The 23,262-nt window shown below is 43.9% G+C and overlaps 1 protein-coding gene across 4 annotated transcripts in view; it reads right to left on the bottom strand.

The window, feature by feature from the left end:
- TTC7A (tetratricopeptide repeat domain 7A) overlaps positions 1-23,262 on the bottom strand; it is a 172,675-nt gene that overhangs the window by 60,909 nt on the left and 88,504 nt on the right. For all 4 annotated transcript variants that reach the window (XM_074989651.1, XM_074989652.1, XM_074989653.1 and 1 more), the window contains 2 exons: positions 21,398-21,470; positions 13,545-13,705 (listed from right to left, as the gene is read on the bottom strand). In XM_074989651.1, coding sequence (XP_074845752.1) covers positions 13,545-13,705; positions 21,398-21,470 — 234 coding nt within the window. The remainder of the gene's footprint in view (positions 1-13,544; positions 13,706-21,397; positions 21,471-23,262) is intronic.

Here is a 23,262-nt window from a genome sequence, read left to right as displayed (position 1 = left end):
AAAGTTAGACGTCTGCAAGTCATCAGGGCCTGATGAAATGCATCCTAGAATACTCAAGAAGCTGATAGAGGAGGTATCTGAGCCTTTAACTATCATCTTTGGAAAATCATGGGAGACAGGAGAGATTCCAGAAGACTGGAAAAAGGCAAATACAGTGCCTATCTATAAAAAGGGGAATAAGAACAGACCAGTCAGTTCAACTTCTGTGCAAGGAAAGATAATGGAGCAATTAATTAAGGAAATCCTCTGCAAACACTTGGAAGGTGGTAAGGTGACAGGAAACAGCCAGCATGGATTTGTAAATAACAAATCATGTCAAACCAATCTTTGATAGTCCAATGAGGCTTGTGGATAAAGGAGAAGTGGTGGATGTGGTATACCTAGACTTTAGTAAAGCATTTGATACAGTCTCACATGACATTCTTCCCAATAAATTAGGCAAATACAACTTAGATGGAGCTACAATAAGGTGGGTGCAAAACTGGCTGGATAACCATACTCAGAGTAGTTATTAATGGTTCTCAATCCTGCTGGAAAGGTATAACAAGTGGGGTTCCATAGGGGTCTGTTTTGGGACCGATTCTGTTCAATATCTTCATCAACGATTTAGATATTGGCATAGAAAGTACGCTTATTAAGTTTGCAGATGATACCAAGCTAGGAGGGGTTGCAACTGCTTTGGAGGATAAGGTCAAAATTCAAAATGATCTGGACAAATTGGAGAAATAGTCTGAGGTAAACAGGATGCAGTTCAATAAAGACAAATGCAAAGTGCTCCACTTAGGAAGGAACAATCAGTTTCACACATACCGAATGGGAAGCAACTGTCTAGGAAGGAGTATGGCAGAAAGGGATCTAGGGGTTATAGTGGACCACAAGCTAAAAATGAGTCAACAGTATGATGCTGTTGCAAAAAAAGCAAACATAATTCTGGGATGCATTGACAGGTGTGTTGTGCGCAAGACATGAGAAGTAATCCTTCCACTCTACTCTGTGCTGGTTAGGCCTCAGTTGGAGTATTGTGTCCAGTTCTGGGCACAGCATTTCAAGAAAGATGTGGAGAAATTGGAAGGGGTCCAGAAAAGAGCGACAAGCATGATCAAAGGTCTAGAGAACATGACCTATGAAGAAAGGCTGAAAGAACGGGCACATTTAGTTTGGAAAAGAGAAGACTGAGGGGGGACATGACAGTGGTTTTCAGGTATCTAAAAGGGTGTCATAAGGAGGAGGGAGAAAACTTGTTCTTTTTGACCTCTGAGGATAAAACAAGAAGCAATGGGCTTAAACTGCAGCAAGGGAGGTTTAGGTTGGACATTGGAAAAAAAGGTGCTGTCAGGGTGCTCAAACACTGGAATAAATTGTGTAGAGAAGTTGGGGAATCTCCACCTCTGGAGGTATTTAAGAACAGCTTAGATAAATGTCTATCAGGGATGGTCTAGACAGTACTTGGTCCTGCCATGAGGGCAGGGAGCTGGACTTGATGACCTCTCAAGGACCCTTCCAGTCCTAGCATTCTATGATTCTATGGTCACAACTAAATGCAAAATACATTTTTTAAAATTTAGTTTACCTGTAACATGATTCATTTCCATCCTCTGCTACCTCTCCTATAGGAAAGGTATACTAGTTATTACACTTAAAATAATTGTGAGTCTCTCAGATAGTGGGGGAGGAGGCTCATGCAAGAGCCTAGAGTGATTATTTTTTAAATTGTGGCTCTCAAGTTCCATGTAAAATGTGACTTAAAAGATTAAGGTTAAAACAATTCAGGTTCACTTAGTGCTTCTCTCAGACTCAACCCACACATGAGAGCTATGAATTAGGATGAGAATCAAGTTAGCTATCACTGGGTAACTTCACCATTTTAAGTTAAAAACAGTACCTCTTTTCAGTCTAGCACTTTTTATCAGTAGATTTCAAAGTGATGTACAAAGACAGGCACGCAGAAGGGACCTGTAAGAGTTGCTTTTTCTATGGGATTTTAGATAGGGTACTGTCCCGCCACAGTTCACCTGCCTCGCTGGGTGTGTGAGGCTTAAGGTTCCTGAACCTGGCAAGTGACTGAAATTTGGGCACCAGGCAAACCAATAAGAAAATCAACAAGAAATGAGAAACATCAACAATTCAAGCTTGCTTGCTGGAATGTGCGGACCATGCTGACTGGCTTGACTGAAGATCTTCAGGCCATCAGTGACACCCAAAAGACCGCTGTCATCAATGAGGAACTGAAGAGGCTCAGAGTTGATATTGCTGCACTGCAAGAGACGCGACTCGCAGATTCGGGATCTCTAAAGGAAAAGGACTACACCTTTTTCTGGCAGGGTAAAGCCCAAGAAGAACCCAGAGAGCACGGTGTTGGCTTTGCTGTCAGAAACACCCTTCTACAAATGGTGGATTTAGTGATGGGCGAATCAGAAAGACTTCTTCAGATCACGCTTCAAACTTGCGCCGGTCCTGTCCACCTGATCAGCACTTATGCCCCAACCCTGTACGCCACACCAGAAGTAAAAGACAAGTTCTACGACGTGCTTAGTGCTGCTGTAGCGCAAATACCTGCTCGTGAACAACTGTACATCTTGGGTGACTTCAATGCAAGAGTTGGAGCCGATTGGGCCTCATGGCCTTCCTGCTCAGGACACTTCGGTGTGGGAAAAATGAATGACAATGGACAGCGTCTCCTTGAACTGTGCACATACCACAATCTGTGCATCACAAACACATTCTTCCAAACGAAGCCACAGCACAGAGTGTCGTGGAGACACCCACGCTCGAAGCACTGGCATCAACTAGACGTGGTCATCACTAGGCGTAATAACCTCAAAAGCGTCCTTCTGACACGCAGCTATCATAGTGCTGACTGTGATACAGATCACTCGCTAGTTTGCTCCAAGCTCAAGCTGAGACCCAAGAAGCTGTACTGCTCTAAACCTGCTGGAAGGCCCTACATTGATGCCAGAAAGACCGCAAACTCGGAGAAAGCCGAAAAGTTCAGAGAGACCCTCCAGGAAAATCTGCGCAGCGGCCCTGGGGGCGTCCATGCGACATCCAAATGGCAACATCTGAGGGATACAGTTTACAACACGGCCTTGTCGGTGTTTGGAAGAAGAGCTAGAAACACGAACAACTGGTTCGAAGCTAACTCTGATGAGATGATTCCAGTCATTGAAAAGAAGCGCGCTGCACTCCTGGAGTACAAACGCTCACCGAGCCAGAGTACCCAGCAAGCACCTAGAGAGGCCAGAAGAACAGTACAGCAGACAGCCAAGCGCTGTGCCAACAACCACTGGCTCCAGCTATGCAGCAGCATCCAGACCTGTGCTGACTTTGGTAATCTCAGAGGAATGTATGAGGGTATGAAGAAGGTATTAGGACCCACCCAGAACAAGATGGCACCTCTGAAATCCAAATCTGGTGAAGTCATCGCTGACAAAGCCAAACAGATGGAGCACTGGGTTGAGCACTACTCCGAGCTGTACTCACGCGAGAATGTTGTGGTTGACGCAGCCCTCAATGCCGTCAAGCTCCTACCAGTAATGGACGAACTGGACCAAGAGCCGACTGTGGATGAACTGAAGACAGCCATCGACAGCATTGCAGCAGGAAAGGCCCCTGGTCAGGATGGTATACCACCAGAGGTAATCAAATGTGCCGCGGGCACACTCCTGGAACCCCTGCATGAGCTACTGTGCCTGTGCTGGAAAGAGGGTTAGGTTCCACAGGATATGCGTGACGCTAACATTGTAACGTTGTATAAGAACAAAGGAGACAGAAGCGACTGCAACAACTACCATGGAATCTCCCTCCTAAGCGTCACTGGTAAACTGTTCGCTCACGTCATCCTTGGCAGACTCCAGAAGATTGCTGAGAGGGTGTACCCCGAATCGCAGTGCGGATTCCGCGCAGAGAGGTCTACCGTTGACATGGTCTTCTCTCTAAGGCAGCTGCAGGAGAAGTGCAGGGAGCAGAGAAAGCCACTCTATATAGCCTTCATCGACTTGACCAAGGCTTTTGACTTGGTCAGCAGGGATGGTCTGTTCAAACTGCTCCACAAGATAGGCTGTCCTCCACGGTTACTCAAGATGATCCAGTCGTTCCACGAAAACATGAGAGGAACCATCCAATATGACGGTGCATTATCGGATGCTTTCAGAATCAGGAGCAGCGTCAAACAAGGATGCGTGCTTGCTCCGACATTGTTTGGGATCTTCTTCGCACTCCTCCTGAAGCATGCCTTTGGATCTTCAACAGAGGGCATCTTGCTGCACACAAGATCCGATGGGAAACTGTTTATTGCAAGGCTGAAAGCTAAGTCTAAGGTGCGAGAAGTCCTCATCAGAGACATGCTGTGTGCAGACGATGCTGCTGTAGTGTCTCACACATAAGGCCAGCTTCAAAAACTGCTGGATCGGTTCTCCAAAGCGTGCAAGGACTTTGGGCTTACCATCAGCCTAAAGAAGACGAACGTACTCGGTCAGGATGTTGCTGAATCCCCATCAATCAGCATTGACAACTATACGTTAGAGGTTGTCCACGAGTTCGTTTACCTCGGATCCACCATCACTGACACCCTGTCGTTGGACACTGAGCTAAATAGGAGGATCGGAAAAGCAGCCACAACTCTGTCCAGACTCAGCAAGAGAGTGTGGAATAACAACAAGCTGTACACTCACACTAAAATGCAAGTCTATAGAGCCTGCATCCTCAGCACCCTCCTTTATGGCAGCGAGACTTGGACCCTGTATGCCCGCCAGGAAAAGAGGCTAAACGTCTTCCACTTGCGCTGCCTCAGGCGCATCCTTGGAATGTCATAGAAGGACAGAGTTACCAACACTGCCGTCCTCAAGCAAGGTGGAATTCCAACCATGCACACCCTCCTCAGGCAGCGTCGACTCCGCTGGCTTGGCCACGTCCACAGGATGAACGATGGAAGGATTCCAAAAGACATCCTGTATGGTGAGCTAGCCTCTGGCAAAAGACCTCCCAGACGCCCCCAGTTGCGCTACAAAGATGTCTGCAAGAGAGACCTCAGAGAGGTAGACATCGAGCTGGACAACTGGGAAGAACTAGCAGACGACCGCAGCAGATGGAGGCAGGGGTTACACAAGGGCCTTCAGAAGGGCGAGTTGAAGATCAGACAGCTAGCAGAGGAGAAGCGAGCGCACAGAAAGCACAATAAGGACTTGCCAGACACCCACTACATCTGCAAGAGATGCAGCAAGGACTGTCACTCTCGTGTGGGTCTTTATAGTCACAATAGACGCTGTAAATGAAGTCCTCAATTGAAACTTTAAAGGGCGCGATCCATAGTCTATGCAGACTGAAGGATGCCTACAGTCCGTACTCAGGCAAACCCAAAAGAAAGCTCCTTCATTTAGCACAAAGATTCCACATTACTTTTGGTCCCTATAGATTGGAACAGCATTGCTCATTTTCTCACTTGGCTTTATGCCACAGAGTTGTAAAGTTCAGATGAAGCATTTTGGGTCAGACCTCTCCCTATTTATGTTCATGTCTCAGGTTCAGTCCTGAACCACAGAAGGCATGAATTCTTGAAAATTCTTTGAAAGCTATGCTAAGGACTAGCACACTAAGCTAAGGTGTGTCTTGTTCACCTGCTCAGGATCATACTGATAAACAGATTTGGTGTTGGGAAGCACTAGTCCCTTAGGTCAGACTCACAGGGATGCTGGAGGTGGGTCAATTTCTCCGGCATCACAGGATATGGCTTGATGTTGGGATTACCTAACCACTTACCATGAGCTTGTGTTGTTCAGGGTTCTGTGAGCACTAAATATGACATCTAAAGAGGCTCAAGGAGGAGGACAATATGGATAATGAGCAATCAGCTGTTGTGGCCTGCACAGGCTGTGCCATGTTTGTCTTTCTCCCAGCGGATAGAAGGGACTTCATCTGTACAAAGTGCAAGCTGGTTTCTGTGTTGGAAAAGAAGAATAATGGACTAGAGGCTCGAGTATATACCATATTGTTGCATCAGAGAAAATGAGGAGTTTCTGGATAGATGTCAGAATTTGATATTTTAGGCACAGCATGCTGAAGAATCAGAGAGGGCAGTGTGAATAGGGAGGAAAATTGGCAGCATGACCTCCAGAAGAAGGAAGAGCAGAACTCATGTGTCCCCAGTGAAAACAGAGGTAAGGTCAGTCTCTCTTCACAGGTACTATGGTGAATGGTTTGGAAGTGTTATCACAGAGAAAGAATAAGACGACACCATTGAATAGAAAGCATGGGATGCAGTGTCCTAACGGCGGGGATTCCACAGCCACCACTTCCAAGAGGAGGAGCTGGATGGTGGTGGTCAGTCACTTCCCCTTAAGGAAGATGGAGTCATCCATCTGACATCCAGACCAGGAAACTTGAGAAATGTGCTGCTTGGTCACAACTTGTTTTGACTTACAGTACAATAGAATTAAGTGTTGTTGACTTGCAGTAAGCTCACAGCAAAGGCCTGCTCAGTTTATTAACTGCATCAACTACAGTGTTGAGTCACCTGAAAAAGCCAGTTAATTCCTTGCATGCTCTTCTGCCACAGCCATTATGTTCATTAGCCATCTCTGGGCTTCTGCTAATGCACTAATCATGTCACCAATTTAAGAAAAAAAAAAAAAAGGCCAAATTGGAGCACTGCTTTCAATCTCCTGAATTTTTGTTGACATCATCAAAGTTGCTGTCTTTTCAAGTAACTCCATCTTCCTTGCAGTTTCCTGACATTAAGGGAATATTCACTAGTTAAATTAGTGCAAGCAGCATTGCCTGAAAACATTAATAACTTTAGATGTATTGATCCATACACACACTTTTTATATACATATGCCCACATGTACATAGGCCTCGTTATGCAGCAGAACATCAAGAGTTACCAGAGTTACAAACGAAGCAATTTCATTTAGAACTAGATATACACAATCAGACAGCAGCAGAGGAAAACATCAAAATACAGCACAGCACTGTGTTAAATGTAAATGACTAAATAAATAAAGGGAAAGCACCAGTTTTCTTCTGCATAATGAAGTTTTAAAGCTGTATTAAGTCAATGTTCAGCTGTAAACTTTTGAAAGAACTATCATCATGTTCAGAGTTACAGACATTTCAGAATTATGAGTGATCTGCCTTCCCCAGTTGTTCCTAACTCTGAGCTTCTCTTAAATACAGACACAAGAGAGTTTGCACTCATAATCCAGGATTAAAAGATAGGGAGGCATGAGTCTGCAATGACTGCAGATTAGCCCATCTATTGAATGTGTAGAATCTTAAACCAACTTTGATGGACAGGAGGGCTATCAACCATTTCCAGACATCCCAGCCATTTAGTTAACTAAAAGACCTGTAAAGTGTTAAACCCAGACACAGTGGGTCCCTGAAAATCACCAGAAAGTGTTAGAAGGGAGTCAGGTGAGCAATGGGTAGGGAGTGCGAGATCTGAGCTGAAGCAGTGATCTGCCTGTAGCAGTCTTTGCGTGGCTAGAGGAGCAATATGGAGATGAAATGAGCCAGAAAGCAGATATGGAATTTCTCAGTAATATCCAGACCAAGAAAGGACTGAACCTTGGAATAACACATACGTGAATACGAAATGGATGATTAATGAGACGCGATCAGGTTATTTTCTTTAATTTTACATAGATCTGTGGGACTTCTCTGTGCTGATTTATGTAACCTCCTGTGCGCTACAGCTTTTAATCTGAATCCCCAGGAAGCAATTCTCTGTGCCTTAATCTACCTTTTTTCCAGTTGTTCTGTAACACCTAGCAAGTAGGTATACTTACCAAGTATGTCTGCTGTGTTTTGTTAATAAAATCACTTTTTTAAGACTATGATCTGACTCCTGTGTCCTAGAAGGCAGGAAGCTTTGTATGCCCCTCTGAGACTGAAAGAGCAGCTATTAAGAAACTGCAGTTGCTTTCATGTAGCGGGGTCTGGGCAGCGGGGAGGAAGGGTCAAGAGCTAGGGGTTAACCCCACAGGGAGACATCCAAAGTGTGTCTTTCTGGGTTCTCAAAGGGGTTTTTGCATGTGGGTGATGGCAGCATATCACCCAAGGTTAGGGAATCTGTGACCTTGAGGAGGAGGATTCCCCCCACTTTCTCACTCAAAGCAGAAGCCTTCAGTGGCAAAGTATTTTAAAGTTTGTGTGGGCCCCCACCTTCTGCACTCGAAGTGCCAGAGTGGGAATCAGCCTTAACACCATCACTTAATCATTTTTTCTACTTGTTAGTTTATTTGACTTGCACGAGGAGGAAAAGGTATCTATTCAGAACTTCAGCTGTTCTTACCATACTTTTCAAGCAATAATATGAATCTGGCATTTTCCCATTAAAAAAATCAAATACCTCAAGGTGTTTTGCTACTTCTACTTATTATTTTGGAGTCATTATGGAGCCTCAAGAAGAAAGAGATCATGTCTCAATCTGTCTGGAAAGAGACCAGCACTCCAGGGCTCACTATTGCTAATACTATCCTTAAGGCTGTTGACAAATTCTGCTAGTTTGGAAGAATAGTGTCCTCCAACATAAACATTGATGACAAGATAACTGTGTGACTAGCCAAACCACTGCTGCCTTCTGAAGAATGATTGAACACTTATGGAATGACTATTGTGTTAAATTTCATATGAAGGTATTGCTTTATTAGGCAGTTGTTCTAAATATCCTGCAGTATGAATTGGTTTGGAGTCATGGACCATATATTGTGGCCATCTTTTGAAACCTGGTCAGTTCCATACAGCTGCCTCAGGAAGATTGTCCATTTTAATTGGCATGAAGAAATTCCAAGGACATTGGTCCTTAAGCTGCGTAGTGTCAGGGCATGGAAGCAATGCTTACGAACAACCAGTTTCACTGGACTGGTAATGTTATTAAGCTGGATGACACATGGATACTGAAGATGGTCTTTGGACAGCTTGCCTGTGGAAAACATTCTATTGGTGGCCAGTATAAGCATTATAAAGATATCCTAAAGGCTAAGATAACATTATGCAGCATATCTCAGTGATCTGGAAATGACAGGTCAGGGCAGAGTGTTTTGGCAGCAAACTATTGCACAGGGTCTCAGATGCTTTGAAGACATCAGAAGAAAAGTGTAGTAAGACTTGAAAAAAGTTTATAGTGTCTGCACATGGCAAGTTTTTATGTGACATCTGCAATCAGATTTGCCAGTCGAGGATTGGCTTAGTTGCTCACCAACAGCGTTGTAGGAAATGAGATCTGTTGATCGACAGCTCTGTCCAGTCAGTCAGTCAGTCAATGTCTGTACACTTTAAACTAAGGTTTACACCTGTTTCTAAAGGTACTTCTAAATTTATTCATGGGCAAAGAGAGAAAAGAGCACAAAGGTGAAGCACCCAATATTGTCTCCAACCTTCCAATGCTGCGTGATCATACTCCAGACTCTCCAAGTGGTGCAGAACTGTACAGCTCACTTTCTTTTCCAGCGACTGTGCACTTTTGCAGCTCTGAAGATGAATGCAGTGGCACTATCTTCAGGCAACCCTCGAAGGACAGAGTGGTGGATCTGCCTTTTGAAACAGATAGCAGCACTGACATCTAAGTCACCATACATCTGTGAGAGAACTTGTAAGGGCTAGGAAGATAAACCAGAATCCCAATCCATGTGGCTAAAATGAAGGAAGAAAACTGCTAAGTAACCTTGCGCCAAGAGAAGAAAGGATATGGTCTGCAGCAGCATACTTATGGTCTGGTTGTATAAATTATGCAACAAGATATAGATTAATAAAAAGCCCCTATGGAATTACTAAAACATTTCTACCAGGCGTGGCACTTTTACGGAAACTTGCACATTATTCATACTGCCACTAGGAGCTCTTAGTGTGAAACACTGCACCAGTGTTCAATCAATATTAGTAAATCAGAAACAAAGACTTGAATCTGTCACTCACAAAATGGAAGCTCAGCTTCAAACACACTCTCCCCTTTAGAATCCTTCATACGGTGCTGTCATGCTGTCTGAAATATTGGATGTGGCCTCACTTTCTAGTTTTTCAAAATATGTAATTTGGTCAATATTGTATGGCTGCCTTCCACCCCTCTCAGTCACAGGGACGTGCAGATGTACTTAGCACCCTGGCCTGATCCAGCAAACCACTCAAGCACATACTCACTTTTAAGCAGGCAAGACAATCCCACTGAAGAATCAATGAGGTTACTCCTGTTCTATGGCCTGTGTTACACAGGAGGCCAGTATAGATAACAACGGCCCCTTCTAGCCTTGGAATCCATGAAGGAAAAAATGCGACCTTCTCTTCTGCGTTCTGAACTTTGCAGAGGACAAAATGTAAATGAGTCAGACACAACATTGCCACAGATTTGTCAGCTGAGTGAACTCTTCACACAATTGAGTGTTGGTTTAGGGGGGAGAGTTTCGTAGAACTCTGGTAAGCTTCTGCCTCATTCCACCCCCTTGCTAGTGTTGGGGTGCCTATGTACAGCTCAGTGAGCCACTCCCTTGAAATAGGACAGTGCTACCAAATGCTTCCAGAACCAGTGCATTGTATAAGGGAGCCTGCACAGTGAAAGGGAGATGCAGTCATTGGACAGAGCTCTCCACACTGACCAGGTGGAAGGTGTGGGGAGAGGTACCTAAATGAATTTGGGGCTGAGATTTGGAATTTCTAGAAGGAACTGCATAGCGAGGTAGATTGTGTTGAGTTGACCCGGAACTGTTGTGTAAAGTAAAGAAAACCCTGAAGAAAAGGACAGACACTCTTACTGCTGTTGAGAGCTTGAAATTTAACTTTCTGTCAGGAGAGCTGGCCTACAGGCTCACAATCTAGATGGACTGATTTAAAAAAAGTACATGCCACGGATGAAATTATAACTTTCCTGCTGCAGGGCCTTACTTTCAGTGTAGCAGTGTGCCAACAGACTCTGTGAATTAAGACTTCTTTCAAGTTCTTTCTTCCCTCCTTTACCCATGCAAAATACATTTCAGGCTCAAGGCCTTTATTCTTAAGCTCAGCCAGGACTGCCAACTTGAGAGCCATTTGTGGTCGAAGTGATTGTTTCTGTGACACTGACACCTATCCATTAGGAAATTGATTTAAATCAAAGGTTTTCTACCCTTTTCTTTCTGATGCGCCTTACCCCCCAACATGGCATAAAAACTCCTCAGCCCACCTGTGCCACAATGACTGATTTCCTGGGCCAACGTCAGGGGCTAGCAAGCAGGGGAACCACTAGGGATCCTATGCCACAGAGGCCTGTGCAAACCTACCTTGCTCACGCTCTGGCATCCAACTCAGGTGACTTTTTTTTTTTTTTAAATGAACTTCAGCACAGTTTTGCCAAGAACCACAGAATGATTTTTAATGAAGAAGGAAAGATAGCCTGGTGTGCGGTCAGTAACCCCTTGCATGGATGCCAAGAGCAGCACATGAGCTGATTTTCGTCATCATGTGAGGCAGGAGCTCCACCCCTCCTCCCCCATGCAGCCAGGAGCTTGTTCAAAGCCATACCACCTGTGGACCAACAAAAGACCAGCTAATGCTACCAACCACCACCTAAAGAGCAAAGCTCCGCATCTTGATTTATTTACTAATGAAGCTGTTGTACGTAGGACTATTAATGACTTTAAAAAGTATCACTGGCAGCTGGACCGTACATAGAGGTCAAAAGGTCAAACTGCACCCCTCCGCCTCGGAAGGGTTGATGACCCCTAGCTGAGTGGAAGGGGACAAACCACCATTAAAAGTAATAAACTGATGCTTTATTTGTGGTACGGCTCAGTTTTGACCCAAGATTTTTGCTCTTTTTTCACTTTGCCTCCTCACTGCTATGAGAGACTTCACAATAGGAGTACTCAGGAGGTCTCAGAAAGTTAAAGGTCTTTCCACTACTGCTTCCCCATGCTCCTTTCTCTCCTGCATCCCTACACAGAGTGCAGGGATTTGCAGCTGAGAACATGTCAGGTGCACATGTCCCTGATGATGAAATGTGCCATTCATTCATGGTCTAAACCTGGAATTTGTTATGGCTGTTCTTATTTCCCAAACAGACTCATTTTAACCCATGAATTTTTATATATATAAAATGCATTTTTCTCACTCAGTTTAACTGTGCAGAGTGCACCATATTTTACAGTAACACATATTCCAAACTGCTACCTGCTCAATGGATATCACCTATGGCTTTTGGATTTCAAAAATGCAAATTCAGTTGTAATCCTGCACTTAAAATTAAACAGCTTACAGACACCCTGGATTCAAAATATTACCTTTGCAGAAGAATTATGTAATCAGAATCAATCTGAGTTATTTCCCAGGCTCATGCAAAAGGTGATTATGTAAGATTCAGGGAGTGAGCCACATGAGTTTCTCAACAATATTGTTCCACAAAAGCCCTGCAGGCAGACTGCCTGGAGAACGAGTAGAACCAGCTCCTCTCCCATGTGCCTTGGCAATGTCCTCTCTCTCTTGCTGTACTGTCCAGTTTGTGGGTTGCACAGGTTAACTCAGGGCCCTGGCAGTGTACAGATGACTTTGCACCATGACAGAAAGCACTCCACCAATAAAAGCATCCAGCACCAATCGCATCCACAGGCTTAGGAGCCTAAGGCTGGGCCACCCAGCCTTCCCCCTCAAGCTAAAGCACTGGGATTAGAAATCTTGCCTCTGTTCTCCACATGGAAAATAAGCAGCTAGGAGGAGCAGCAATTGATTCCAAGGATTCTAAAGCAGCCAAGCTATTTAAAATAATCCCAATTAAATACAGACAGTCTCTGAAATGGAGCAAGATACTAAGCCACCCCTCCCGCTACCAAAAAATGGCAGGATATCTGAAATGACAATACCTCAATTTTTTAAAAGACCTCATCTGAAAGGCCATGACAAACTGCAAGAAACTCAACCTGTCTCCCTCCGAAGCAGAAAGGCTGAATCAACGGCTGTGCAATTTGAACTCATGACTCCAAGGAATCTCTCTTATTTCAAACCTGGGTCTTAGACAGCCAAGCCACTTCCCACCCCTGCCCCTGGCTCCAGCTGTACCTTACAACACATGACCCTCTCTCCTCCCAAACCAGACTATTTCCACAAATCAGGTCCTACAGAAATATCAAAGAAAGGGTGAAAAATCTGAAGAATTATCCGCAGCCTAAAATTAGTTGGTCTTTACCCAGGAAATTCTTGAAAATATTGACTATTCGGAATGCCATAATTTTAGACTGTCTCATAGAATGAGCACATGTATGCAAAAAAAGTATATGAAAATTACAAAACCAAGTATATGTAAGAAAAATTATACAAAGACAAATACATCACAAACCAACTAACACAGGGTTTACGCATTACATAATTAACCCTAGCACAAAGGCTCTGGAGACAGTATGCAAGATAATTCGAGCCTAATACGTCCAGTTTTACACCAGTACAATTGCAATGGAGGTCAAATAGTGTAAAACTAGAGTAATAATGTGGCAAATCAGGCCCATGTCTAAGAACGAGGGATCTGGTAGATAGGTATGATGTCACAGCTGGATATATTTTAGACAATATATTCAAGCAACATCACTTACCTAAAGTTCTCTGGGTACTCCGTTAAAGCCATGTTGATGACATCGAGTGCATGATGGTAGTGCTTTTGGGCCGAGAAAAGGAGAGCCAGTAGATGAAGTGAATTCATATCATCTTTGCATAGTTTCAGTGCTTCCTGAAGGTTTTCTATAGCATCAGAAATCTGAAAAACAAGAAATATTTTACTACCCCCCATATGTCTGGTCGCTGTCCCAAAGGTCTGAAACTTGTTATATATTCATACCATTAGAAATCTTGGCATCCAACCTGGCAGTGTAGTTGGAAAACTGACTTTTGAAAGAAATTTAGCTGCCACCCAAACTAATGGATTGTCAGCCTAGGAAAGCAAGAAAAAAGGGATGAGAAAAGGTGTGTTTTTTCCCCAGTATATCGGAGGTGAAATGCAGCTGCTATTGAAAGATCTCAGGAGAGATGGAAGTCGTAAGCATGACTCAATTCTCCCCTAATTGCTTTGGCTTTTGTGGTGCTACACTGTGAAGAGATCCAAAGCCATATCTAGAACACGGCCAAGCTCCATCTGTACATGTTCAATCGTGGGGCCCTACCAGGGTCTGTTTGGATGGGGTGAACATGTACTTTTCTGATGTACTTTGTGTCTTATGATCACTGCACGAGGCCACTTTTGATTTAGCACAAGGAAAGTGATAGGTAAATGGAGAATCATCATCATCATCATCATCATCATCAACCATGGGCTCAACACCCATTGGTGTCAGATGCCTCCCTCATTATTTCCTTCCATCTTTCCCCATCCAGTGAGGAATGGCTTAGTTTCTGTAGACTAGTTCCGCACCAATCTACTATATCATCTACCCAGTCTCTGTGGGGTCTGCCTCTCCTATCTGAATCATCCATTATGCCGAATACCAATATCCTTCTCTTCAAATCTTTCGTTATCACCCGTGTCTCACATCCATACAACATGCTGCTGAATACCCATGTTTGCAAGATGCTCAACTTTGTTCCTAAAGCTAATTGCTTTGCTTTTTCATATCTTATCCATCACCTTCGAACTCGCTCTTGCTTTTGCTATTCTAGTCGCTATTTCCTCCTTACAGTGTAGAACATGTTATGTTGTGTTCCTGATATGTGAACTTCTCTACTTTCTCTAGTTCGATCCCATCTACATCGATCTTCCTTCCTATTTCCTTACCTCCAAATACCATTATTTTACATTGTTTTATCAATGTTCAAAATCAGTCTGTACTGCTTCCTTGCTCGTTTAGCACCTGCACCATTCTTGCTAACTTCTCTTCATCTCAGCATCAAGAGAGATGTGCCATTGTGAAGTCATTTGATCAGGGAACAAAACAAAGCGTGAGGCAGGAATCAGATTCTTTCTCAGTAAAAAAGCTAGGGTAGCATTGTTCGGACACAACCAGCGAGTGCAAGAATTATGGTAGCAAGACTCGAAGCAACACCATTCAACATCTCGGTCATTCAGGTGTATGTACCCAAGTCAGACAGTATGGTGGAAGAGATCGAGCTATTCTATAAACAATTGACAAAGATGCTGGAGGAGATACCAAAGAGAGATGTGTTGATCATTGGAGGAGATTGGAATGCAAAGGTTGGAACAGACAACAAAGGTTGGGAGAGAGTCATAGGAAGGTTTGGATATGGGGAAAGAAATGAACAAGGCAAGATGGTGAACGTCAAAAGTAAAATATGCTGAAGATTCCAAAAGTTAAGAAGAAAAACGCTGATGTTAGCTGCTAGGCAAAGTGAAGTTCTGACACATACAACAGGGGAACTTCATTAGAATGAATTCCTCACTTGGTGGAAACCTCAGCTACTATAATGAATACAAATGCAACAGCCAAGCTATATGGTCTGACATCCTATCTTTATATTGTCTCTTTATGAATAGAAATCTTGTCCCTCAGTTATTAGTAGCAAATTTTAAGGAGGAATTTTGTCACTACATAGGACACCTTCCGTGATGCTGCAGCGAATGCAGTCTAAACCTATTTTTCACTCATCTGTTGGATTAGTCCTGTCTTTCAGTATTTACAGTGGTTTGAGGAAAGTATTTCAGATGCAATGACTTCAGACCCTTCAGATAACAAACCTTCCCAACTCCCATACTGCCAATTTCCATACCATGAATTTTAGGCCATTAAAAGAACACTAATATTTGGCCTTTTTTTTTTTTTTTTTTTGGATTTGCCGTGCTACTATTGTAGGATGGGGATTACAGAAAGAAGAAATTTAATTGGCCAGCAAAATTTTCTATTAGAAATAATCTGGAACCAAAATATCAAACACCCAATCTGTGCCTGCATGGCCTCTCCCTTTCAGAAGGGGCATGCAAATGACTGAGATTGGAAATGCAAATGAGGTGTGGATTTAAATATCTCACACCTCATTTGCATATTCCCACATGATCTGGCTTCCCGAAGAGCCATTTCCAGAAGCCAAAGCAGCCATGTGGACAGGTTCCTTAGAAAGCACCTTTCTTCCTGAAACAAAGAGAGGGGCTGTGTAGACGCAGCTCCAGTGTTTACCAAAGGGAGAATCCAAATTATTATGATCTGAGCCCATATTTAGCTCTTACTGCACAGGAAGCTGGTATATGTGCACAGGATAGAGATATGATTGCTATCAGAAGTCCAAACCAGAGACAGTGTGGTACAACACAGACTGTTTTGGTCAGTCTGAGACCTAGCAGAGACAAACTACACGTTCCGTCTGTGTCTAAGAGTCTTGGGAGAACATGGGTGATGGCAGGAGACTTCGGTAGGGTTGCCAAATTTATAATCGCACCAAACCAAAATGCTCTTGCCTTGCCCTCTCCCAACAGCTCTGTCGCTCGTCCAAAAGCCCTATCCCCTCTTCCTCTATTGCTCACTCTTCCCCACCCTCATCCACTCTCGTCAGGCTGAGGCAGGGGTTTGGAGTGCTGGGGTGGGGGAGGTAGTGTTTGGAGTGCAGGAGGGGACTCCAGACTGAGGGGTTCAGAGTGTGGGAAGAGGCTTGGGCTGGCGGTTGGGGTGTGTGTGGAGTTCTAACCTGGGACAGGGGCTGGGGGACACGAAGGGGTTCCGGGTGCAAGCTCTGGGTGTACAGTGCTTACCTCAGGTAGCTCCCTGAAGCGGCTAGCATAACCCTCTGGCTCTTCAGAGCAGGGGGTTCAGTGTGCTGCCTGTCCTGCAGAAACTGCCCCTACAGCTCCCACCAGCAGCAGCGGTCCTTGGCCATGGGGAGCTGCAGAGCCAGCATTCAAGGCAGGAGTAGCACGCAGAACCCCTGTGACTCTCCCTGTGCCTAGGAGCTGGACATTCTTTCTGCATCCAGGAGTCATGAGGAGCCAGGGCACACAGGAAGCCTGTTTCAGCCCTGATGCACCAACAAACAGACCTTTAGCAGCCTGGTCAGCTATGCTGACCCCAGCCACCAGGGCACTGCCACTCACCATATGACCATGCAGCAAGGGGACGAAGGCCGCATCAGGATGTGAGGTTGTGCCAGGGTGCTCACTGCCAGGCAGCTCAGGGCAATCCTCATCCAAACCAAGAGCCCCAGGGAGGAGAGAGGGGACTGGGTTGGAGGAGCAAGTCGGAAAGAGCTGGCGGACCTTGTTGCTTCCCTTCAATGAGGGGCAGTGAAACATCAAGAGCCTCCAATGTGCCAAACAAGAAGACAATTTGGGGGTATCATTTTCTCCCATAAAAAATGACTCACAGCTGTCCGTCATCTGAAATGTTCTAGCTGCAAGCACCATCCCACCCTGACACCACCCACCCTCACTGTGCATGGGGACTGCGCATCCTAGCAGTGCTGCCCCTTTGGTGGGCTTGTTTTGAACACTTGGTAAATTGACTGAGTATCCTTCAGGCAGGGAACGATGCCCGCAAGCCCTACAAGGGGCTGGACAGCCACAGGACTGATGGCAGGAGGTAGCTAATCGTGTGTTGTCTACATAGCTATGAAATTCCAGGGGGTGGAGGTGGAGACAACCCACGGGGCAATCATGTACCCTCACAGGCCCTGGTTTCTCTCTCCCCAACCCCCTCACCCCTGGCCCTGGTTTCTCTTCTCTACACCCCCCTCCCACAGGCCCTGCTTTTACACACAACACACACGGCCCTGGTTATACACACACACACACGCATGCACGCACGCACGCACGCTGGTTTCCAGATTAAAACTGAGCCCTGTCTCTTCTCTACTACAGCACACACCACAGGAATTTTTAGTCAATCTTCTCCCTGAAATAATGCTCAAAAGGAAAAAAATAAAACAAAAAGGACTGTAGGGGAAATAGCTCAAAGATGTTTCCCCTACTATTCTGTACTCCCTTTTCACTTGCTTAAGTACAGCCACTCCTGAAGTGTGCAGATGCTCTTTGGAAATCACCCTTTGAAACTTCAGGTCTTTAATGGCAGCAGATGAAGTTAATCAAACAGCAAGTGCTCTAACCCTCTGGCTGCCTTTCTCCCTCCTGTTTTTATGGGAAGGAAGGTCAAATCAAACAAAACAACTTCAATGCAAGTTTTTAAATGGTCAGAATACCCTGTCGGTGGTTGCTGCAGATCCAGCATTGATCTTCTTGGTATGCAACACAAAACATGGGAACGAGCACCTAAAATTAACAGGCATTCTGACTCCTCAGGGGGGTCGCATTTCCATGGAAACAGAATGTGAAAAGCATGGCAAGACTTCTAAAGCTGACTTTTCGAAGTGACATTTTAAAATGTTCTCTCTACCTTGTTTTTGCTGATCCAAACTATTACCAGAGGAACCCAGACAGCACCCTCAAGTTAAGAGCTAGAAATCTTATTTGCCAATTTCCTTGGCTGATTTCAAAGAGAGACCTGCCTGGGTAACCAACGCCTGCAAATACTGGTCTTGGCTTAGCTCAGGGGTTGCCAAACTGTGGCTCACAAGACACATTTGCCTCTTTTACCATTAAAGTGCAGCTTGCACACCCCCTCTCCCCACTTCCCCTTCATTCTCCACCTACTAGATGGGAGGCAGGATGGGGGGTGGGGGGGCACACTCAGAACCTCTGCCTTACAGTGAATTGATAGGGTAGGGGCCCCTGCCCACTGCGGGAGGGGAGCACCTCAGATCTTCAGCCCTGGGGCACGCACCTGCTCAGGCTTGGGGCTGAAGACCCAAACTTCAGCTCACAGTACGTGTGCTCTTGAACTTCTGGAGATTGTTACATGTTGCTTGGAGGGACAGTAAGTCTGGCCACTCTGGCCTAGTGCTTCAAGAGTTTGGGATGGGGAGAAGGATGGGGGATAATATACAACTCATCATTCAACAACTCAACACATCTCAGCATTTGTCAACTGAGATGACTTTCACTGAAAAATGTTCCAAAATATGCCCCAGGGACTGATCCAAAACATACTGAAGTCAACTGAGGTCTTCCTGCTGACTAAAGGGCCTTGAAATCGGGCTCTAGAAAAACAATACACTGAAATGCGGGTGTCTAGAATAACATCACCACATGCTTTGGTAGCTGAAGGTACGCAGTCCTTTTCCACCCCTATCCTGGGGACCACTTATAGTCACCCCACCCTACTTGGATTTCTTGCTCCTGTGCAGGAGGAACGTTTAAGTTTGTTTGTTTGTTTCCTGTTTTCCTTCTCTCTTCCCAGATGCTTGTCCCATGATTTTAAGTACATAGCAGAACCTTGCATTGCAGAAAGTATTTCATGGAGATTTCTCAGGTGAGAAAGTTCTTCCACTTCCTTAGCACTTTCCTGACTAAGCTGACCATCTAGTTCCATTAAAACAAAAAGCAAACATAACATTTTCACCAACCTATGGGAGCTCGAGACTTGTATTTTTCAACTGCATTTAAGGTATCTTAGTGTAGAGTGGCACAGTGGATTGGGGTAAGAAGACTTGGTTGGCTGGATGGTGTTGAGCAAGTCATTTCTTTTTCTGTGCCTCAATCCTCCAATCAATAAAAAAAGGGGTAATGCTCCTGACCTCCCTTGCAAAGGGGTCTGAGAGCTATGGATGAGAAGTGCTATATAAGAGCTAGGCACTATTACTAATGGTAACTGACTACAAAAACAACAGGCCTCACTTTTCTCAGCATTTTCCCAACTGCACAGGACTGGACTCTATTTCTTAGCACTTGGTTATAACCCAATGAAATTAATACAATCTGCCAGCGGTTAAAAAAAGGAAAAAAGATCATTTATCCTGCAGTTAATCAGAAAAGAATATGTTAGATACTTTAAATAATTAAGGATATTAAAAATGTATTACCTAATGTTTATTATTAACTCAACTGGCAGAAGAACAGCAGGATATTTTACAGCAGTCTGAAAATAAGGCTGTCTCAGGTATCTCTGTGTGATCCAAGCATGCTTTAAAGATTTATACTCTGCTAGATGGAGAGCAACTGGAGCATTATAGCAAGGGCCAGAACGACACAAAAGAAGTATAGGGTTCACACCTCTCTAGTGACTGGGGTTAAGTGGAAGAATATCAAAGGAAAACACTTAGGAGGGAGAAGAGATAAAGAAAGTCGGGGGTGGGGGATAACAAACTGAATGAAAAAAAACAGAGAGGGAGATGACAAATGAGTGGTGAACAGCAACACTAAGAAAGACTAGACCCTGGGAAAGAGAAAGAGAAATCATTTAAAGCCTGTAAGTTAATAAAATAGGTAAGGGGGAGGAGGAAATTACTATGAAGAAAGGCTCAGTTTTATTTTTAAGGGTAGTGATTGAAAAATATCTAAAAGGTATTCTTTTAGTATTTTTACTCACAAAAGAGATTAAGGAAAGAAACAGATCAGACTGCCTACACATTGAGCCAAATGCTATCACCAAAGGAAAAGTTAGCTGGATACTGTTTGAACGAAATACCTGAGTAATAGGCATTGTCAGGCACACACTGGATGATGACAAAGTCAAATCAGCAGTTGTAATGATCCTTTCTATTGTATTCAACCTTGCAGCACACTGCTCTTATTAAAAAAGGATTACGAAAGTGACATTAAGAGTGTGCACACTTGAATAATTAGTTTAAACCAATGAACAAGCACCTCATGTAATTAGCTTGGGAAAGTAAGAGGTATCTGACTGTTTGACTCTGCAGCATAGACTAGGGAAAATAAACTGCAGTGAGCAGAAAGCTTGCCAAGGAAGCAAACCTCACCACGTTTTCAAACTATCTAAAAGTGTTCTTAATAAACAGGGACTTCTTTAACTAAAGATATTGGCTTCAAAAAACAAAACAAAAATCAAACAAAAATAAATAAAACCTGCTCTCTCTTCAACAGGGTCTGGTTTTCTTGAGCTAACACCTGCCAAATACTCCTATTGCCCAGAGGTTTCCAGAGCCCAGAGAAATTTTAACTAAAGATGCTGAATTATGGAACAAGCAAGTCCCTAAAATGGATAACCTGAGAATTGGTCCAATAAAGTTCCTCACCAGGAACAAGACAGCATTTGGATGGGAGGGGACTATGACGGGGGAAGAGTACTTTCAAGTTCCTTAAACACCTCTATCTTACCGTTGCTCTTTCCATGCATAGAAGTTATGTTCCTTGCCTAGGTGCCACTGGGCACCCTTTGGTGTACAAAGCTGGATAGACAAAGTATACATTTTTGGGTTACATATTTTGGAATACAAAGCCTTTGAACAATCACACCTGGCAACAGGACTGTAATGATCACCAAGCTGGGGAATTTCTGCTTACACTTACATGAACTTATTTGGACTTCCTGTCATCAATCTTGATCAATAAGGAAAAAACGGTGGTGACTGACTGGGATTGGTCTCATTCTGCTCAATCATGCCACCAATTTCTAGTGACTCACTGACTGACGGTAGTGAAATTTCCAGCAATTGCCCATACCTGTCTGATAAGAGCCAGCTGCAATGAGACATAGAGGATGGTTTGGTGGTCGTCAGGAGCTAACTGATGTGCTCTGTTGAAAAAAAAAATAAAAAGGAAAGAGGAGCAATAAGAAAGTGAACGCCCAATTGTGCTTTTCATAATCTTCTCTGCCAGAAACAAGTCACAAATTAGTTATATCTAAAATCCTATTCCAAAAAGAACACCTCTCCCACAAGTGCAGAGCAGACAGAAACCAGTTAGAGAACTACATGAGCACCTTGCCAAGTTCATGAAACTAGCAAGTAGGAACAGCAGTGAAAATGCCAAGCCAATCAGATACTAAATTTCACACACTTGCAGAACACCATTTTGACAGTGTGCAATAGCTAAAGGCCCTGCTACAATTCATGTCTCTGACTATGACAGAGAAGAGGGCTGTGCAGCTTTTAATTCCTGACCTGTACACATTGCAATACTGTTTTAAGGAATTCAGGCCAACTGAAGTACCACTGACTGCTTCCTATTGCTGATTCTAGAACACAGAAGCAGGTCCTCTTCCTGGATGCTTAAATGAGGGGTCTACAAACAGAGACAGGTTAATACTGTGAATGAAAAGCATTCGTTGCTCGTATTTTTAAACTTACTTGCATTTTGGGAGTCCTGAGAGGCTCCAAGATCAGAATCCCATTGGGCCAGGCAGTATATAAATGTAGAGACTATCCCTACCCCAGAAAGCTAAATACAGGCTAAATATTCAATGACTGATGTTAAGACAGGATGGAGAATAAGAGACACACAAGTGAAATGACGTGCCCAAGGTCACAAATCAGGTCAGTGGCAGAGATAGCGAACAGTAGGTTTCCTGATTCCCCACGCAGCTTGCTACTCACCACATCGCACCACTTCTCCTGTGACATAATCAGTGATCGGCTCATTCTCGGGCCAAATAAAATGACAACTTGAACTAATTTGACTTTAGAAGATTCAGCCTGCGTGGCTCAACAGCTAACCACGCATGATGCAAGTTGTTTTCTTTAGGGACAGACACAAGATTTCAAACAAGTTTTCTCTGTCTCACTGCCCTTTACTTACAATGGAGAACTGCTTGTAAAGAGCACTGAGAAGGGTTTCATAAGGCTCCCCCATCACAACATTTGGGTTTCCTTTCAGGATTTTTGAAGGGTCACTCTGATAACACTCCTAAAATCAGTACTAACTCCACTGCAGCTGACGCAGCTTGTGTATTTCCTCATGCTCTTTTGCAACAATACTTCTTCTGCACAACAGGAAAGGCTGATCATACCAAATGTGTTTTCTAACCCTTTGGGCTGTGTGCCAACAAACAGAGAATTATGCACCTCTGATGTCCTACTATAAACAAGTGGAACTGAAGTGTGTCTCTGGGAGAAACAAAGGATTGCCAAGCATGGCAACAGTGAACTGCAAAACTTGTTCATTCACTAATAAAAAGATTTAAGAGTTACTGAGGAAACAAAAACCACATATCGTTTCAGTATCAGTTACCTTACTGTAGTCACAGCTTGTGAGGAAAAAATCTAATGCCCTGATGATTTTAATTAAGGGCTCTAAAATCAATTAGTTTAAATTGCACAAAGAATGCCATTTATCTTGCCTCTTATCTATGCTTGTTTAGAATGTTTCTCTGAACGTTTGGCTAATGTGATCCGCACGAAAGATATTATCGGATTAGGTTTTGACACTGTGCATATCACGTTGAAATTTATAAAAGCTACAATGGTTCTTTTTATCCAAAACAAAACTCAATCCTAATCCTGACTACCAGGGCAGGATGCACTACCTGTTTTTTATGTAGTTATTGTAATAGTCCCTTTAACAATGAATGGAAGGGCCAAAAAAAGGGG

This window comes from Carettochelys insculpta, chromosome 3, assembly GCF_033958435.1.
Source record: "Carettochelys insculpta isolate YL-2023 chromosome 3, ASM3395843v1, whole genome shotgun sequence".
NCBI classification, from domain to species: Eukaryota; Metazoa; Chordata; order Testudines; family Carettochelyidae; genus Carettochelys; species Carettochelys insculpta.
Note: the sequence above shows the minus strand (reverse complement) of the source record. Positions and strands in the feature narration are given on the sequence as shown.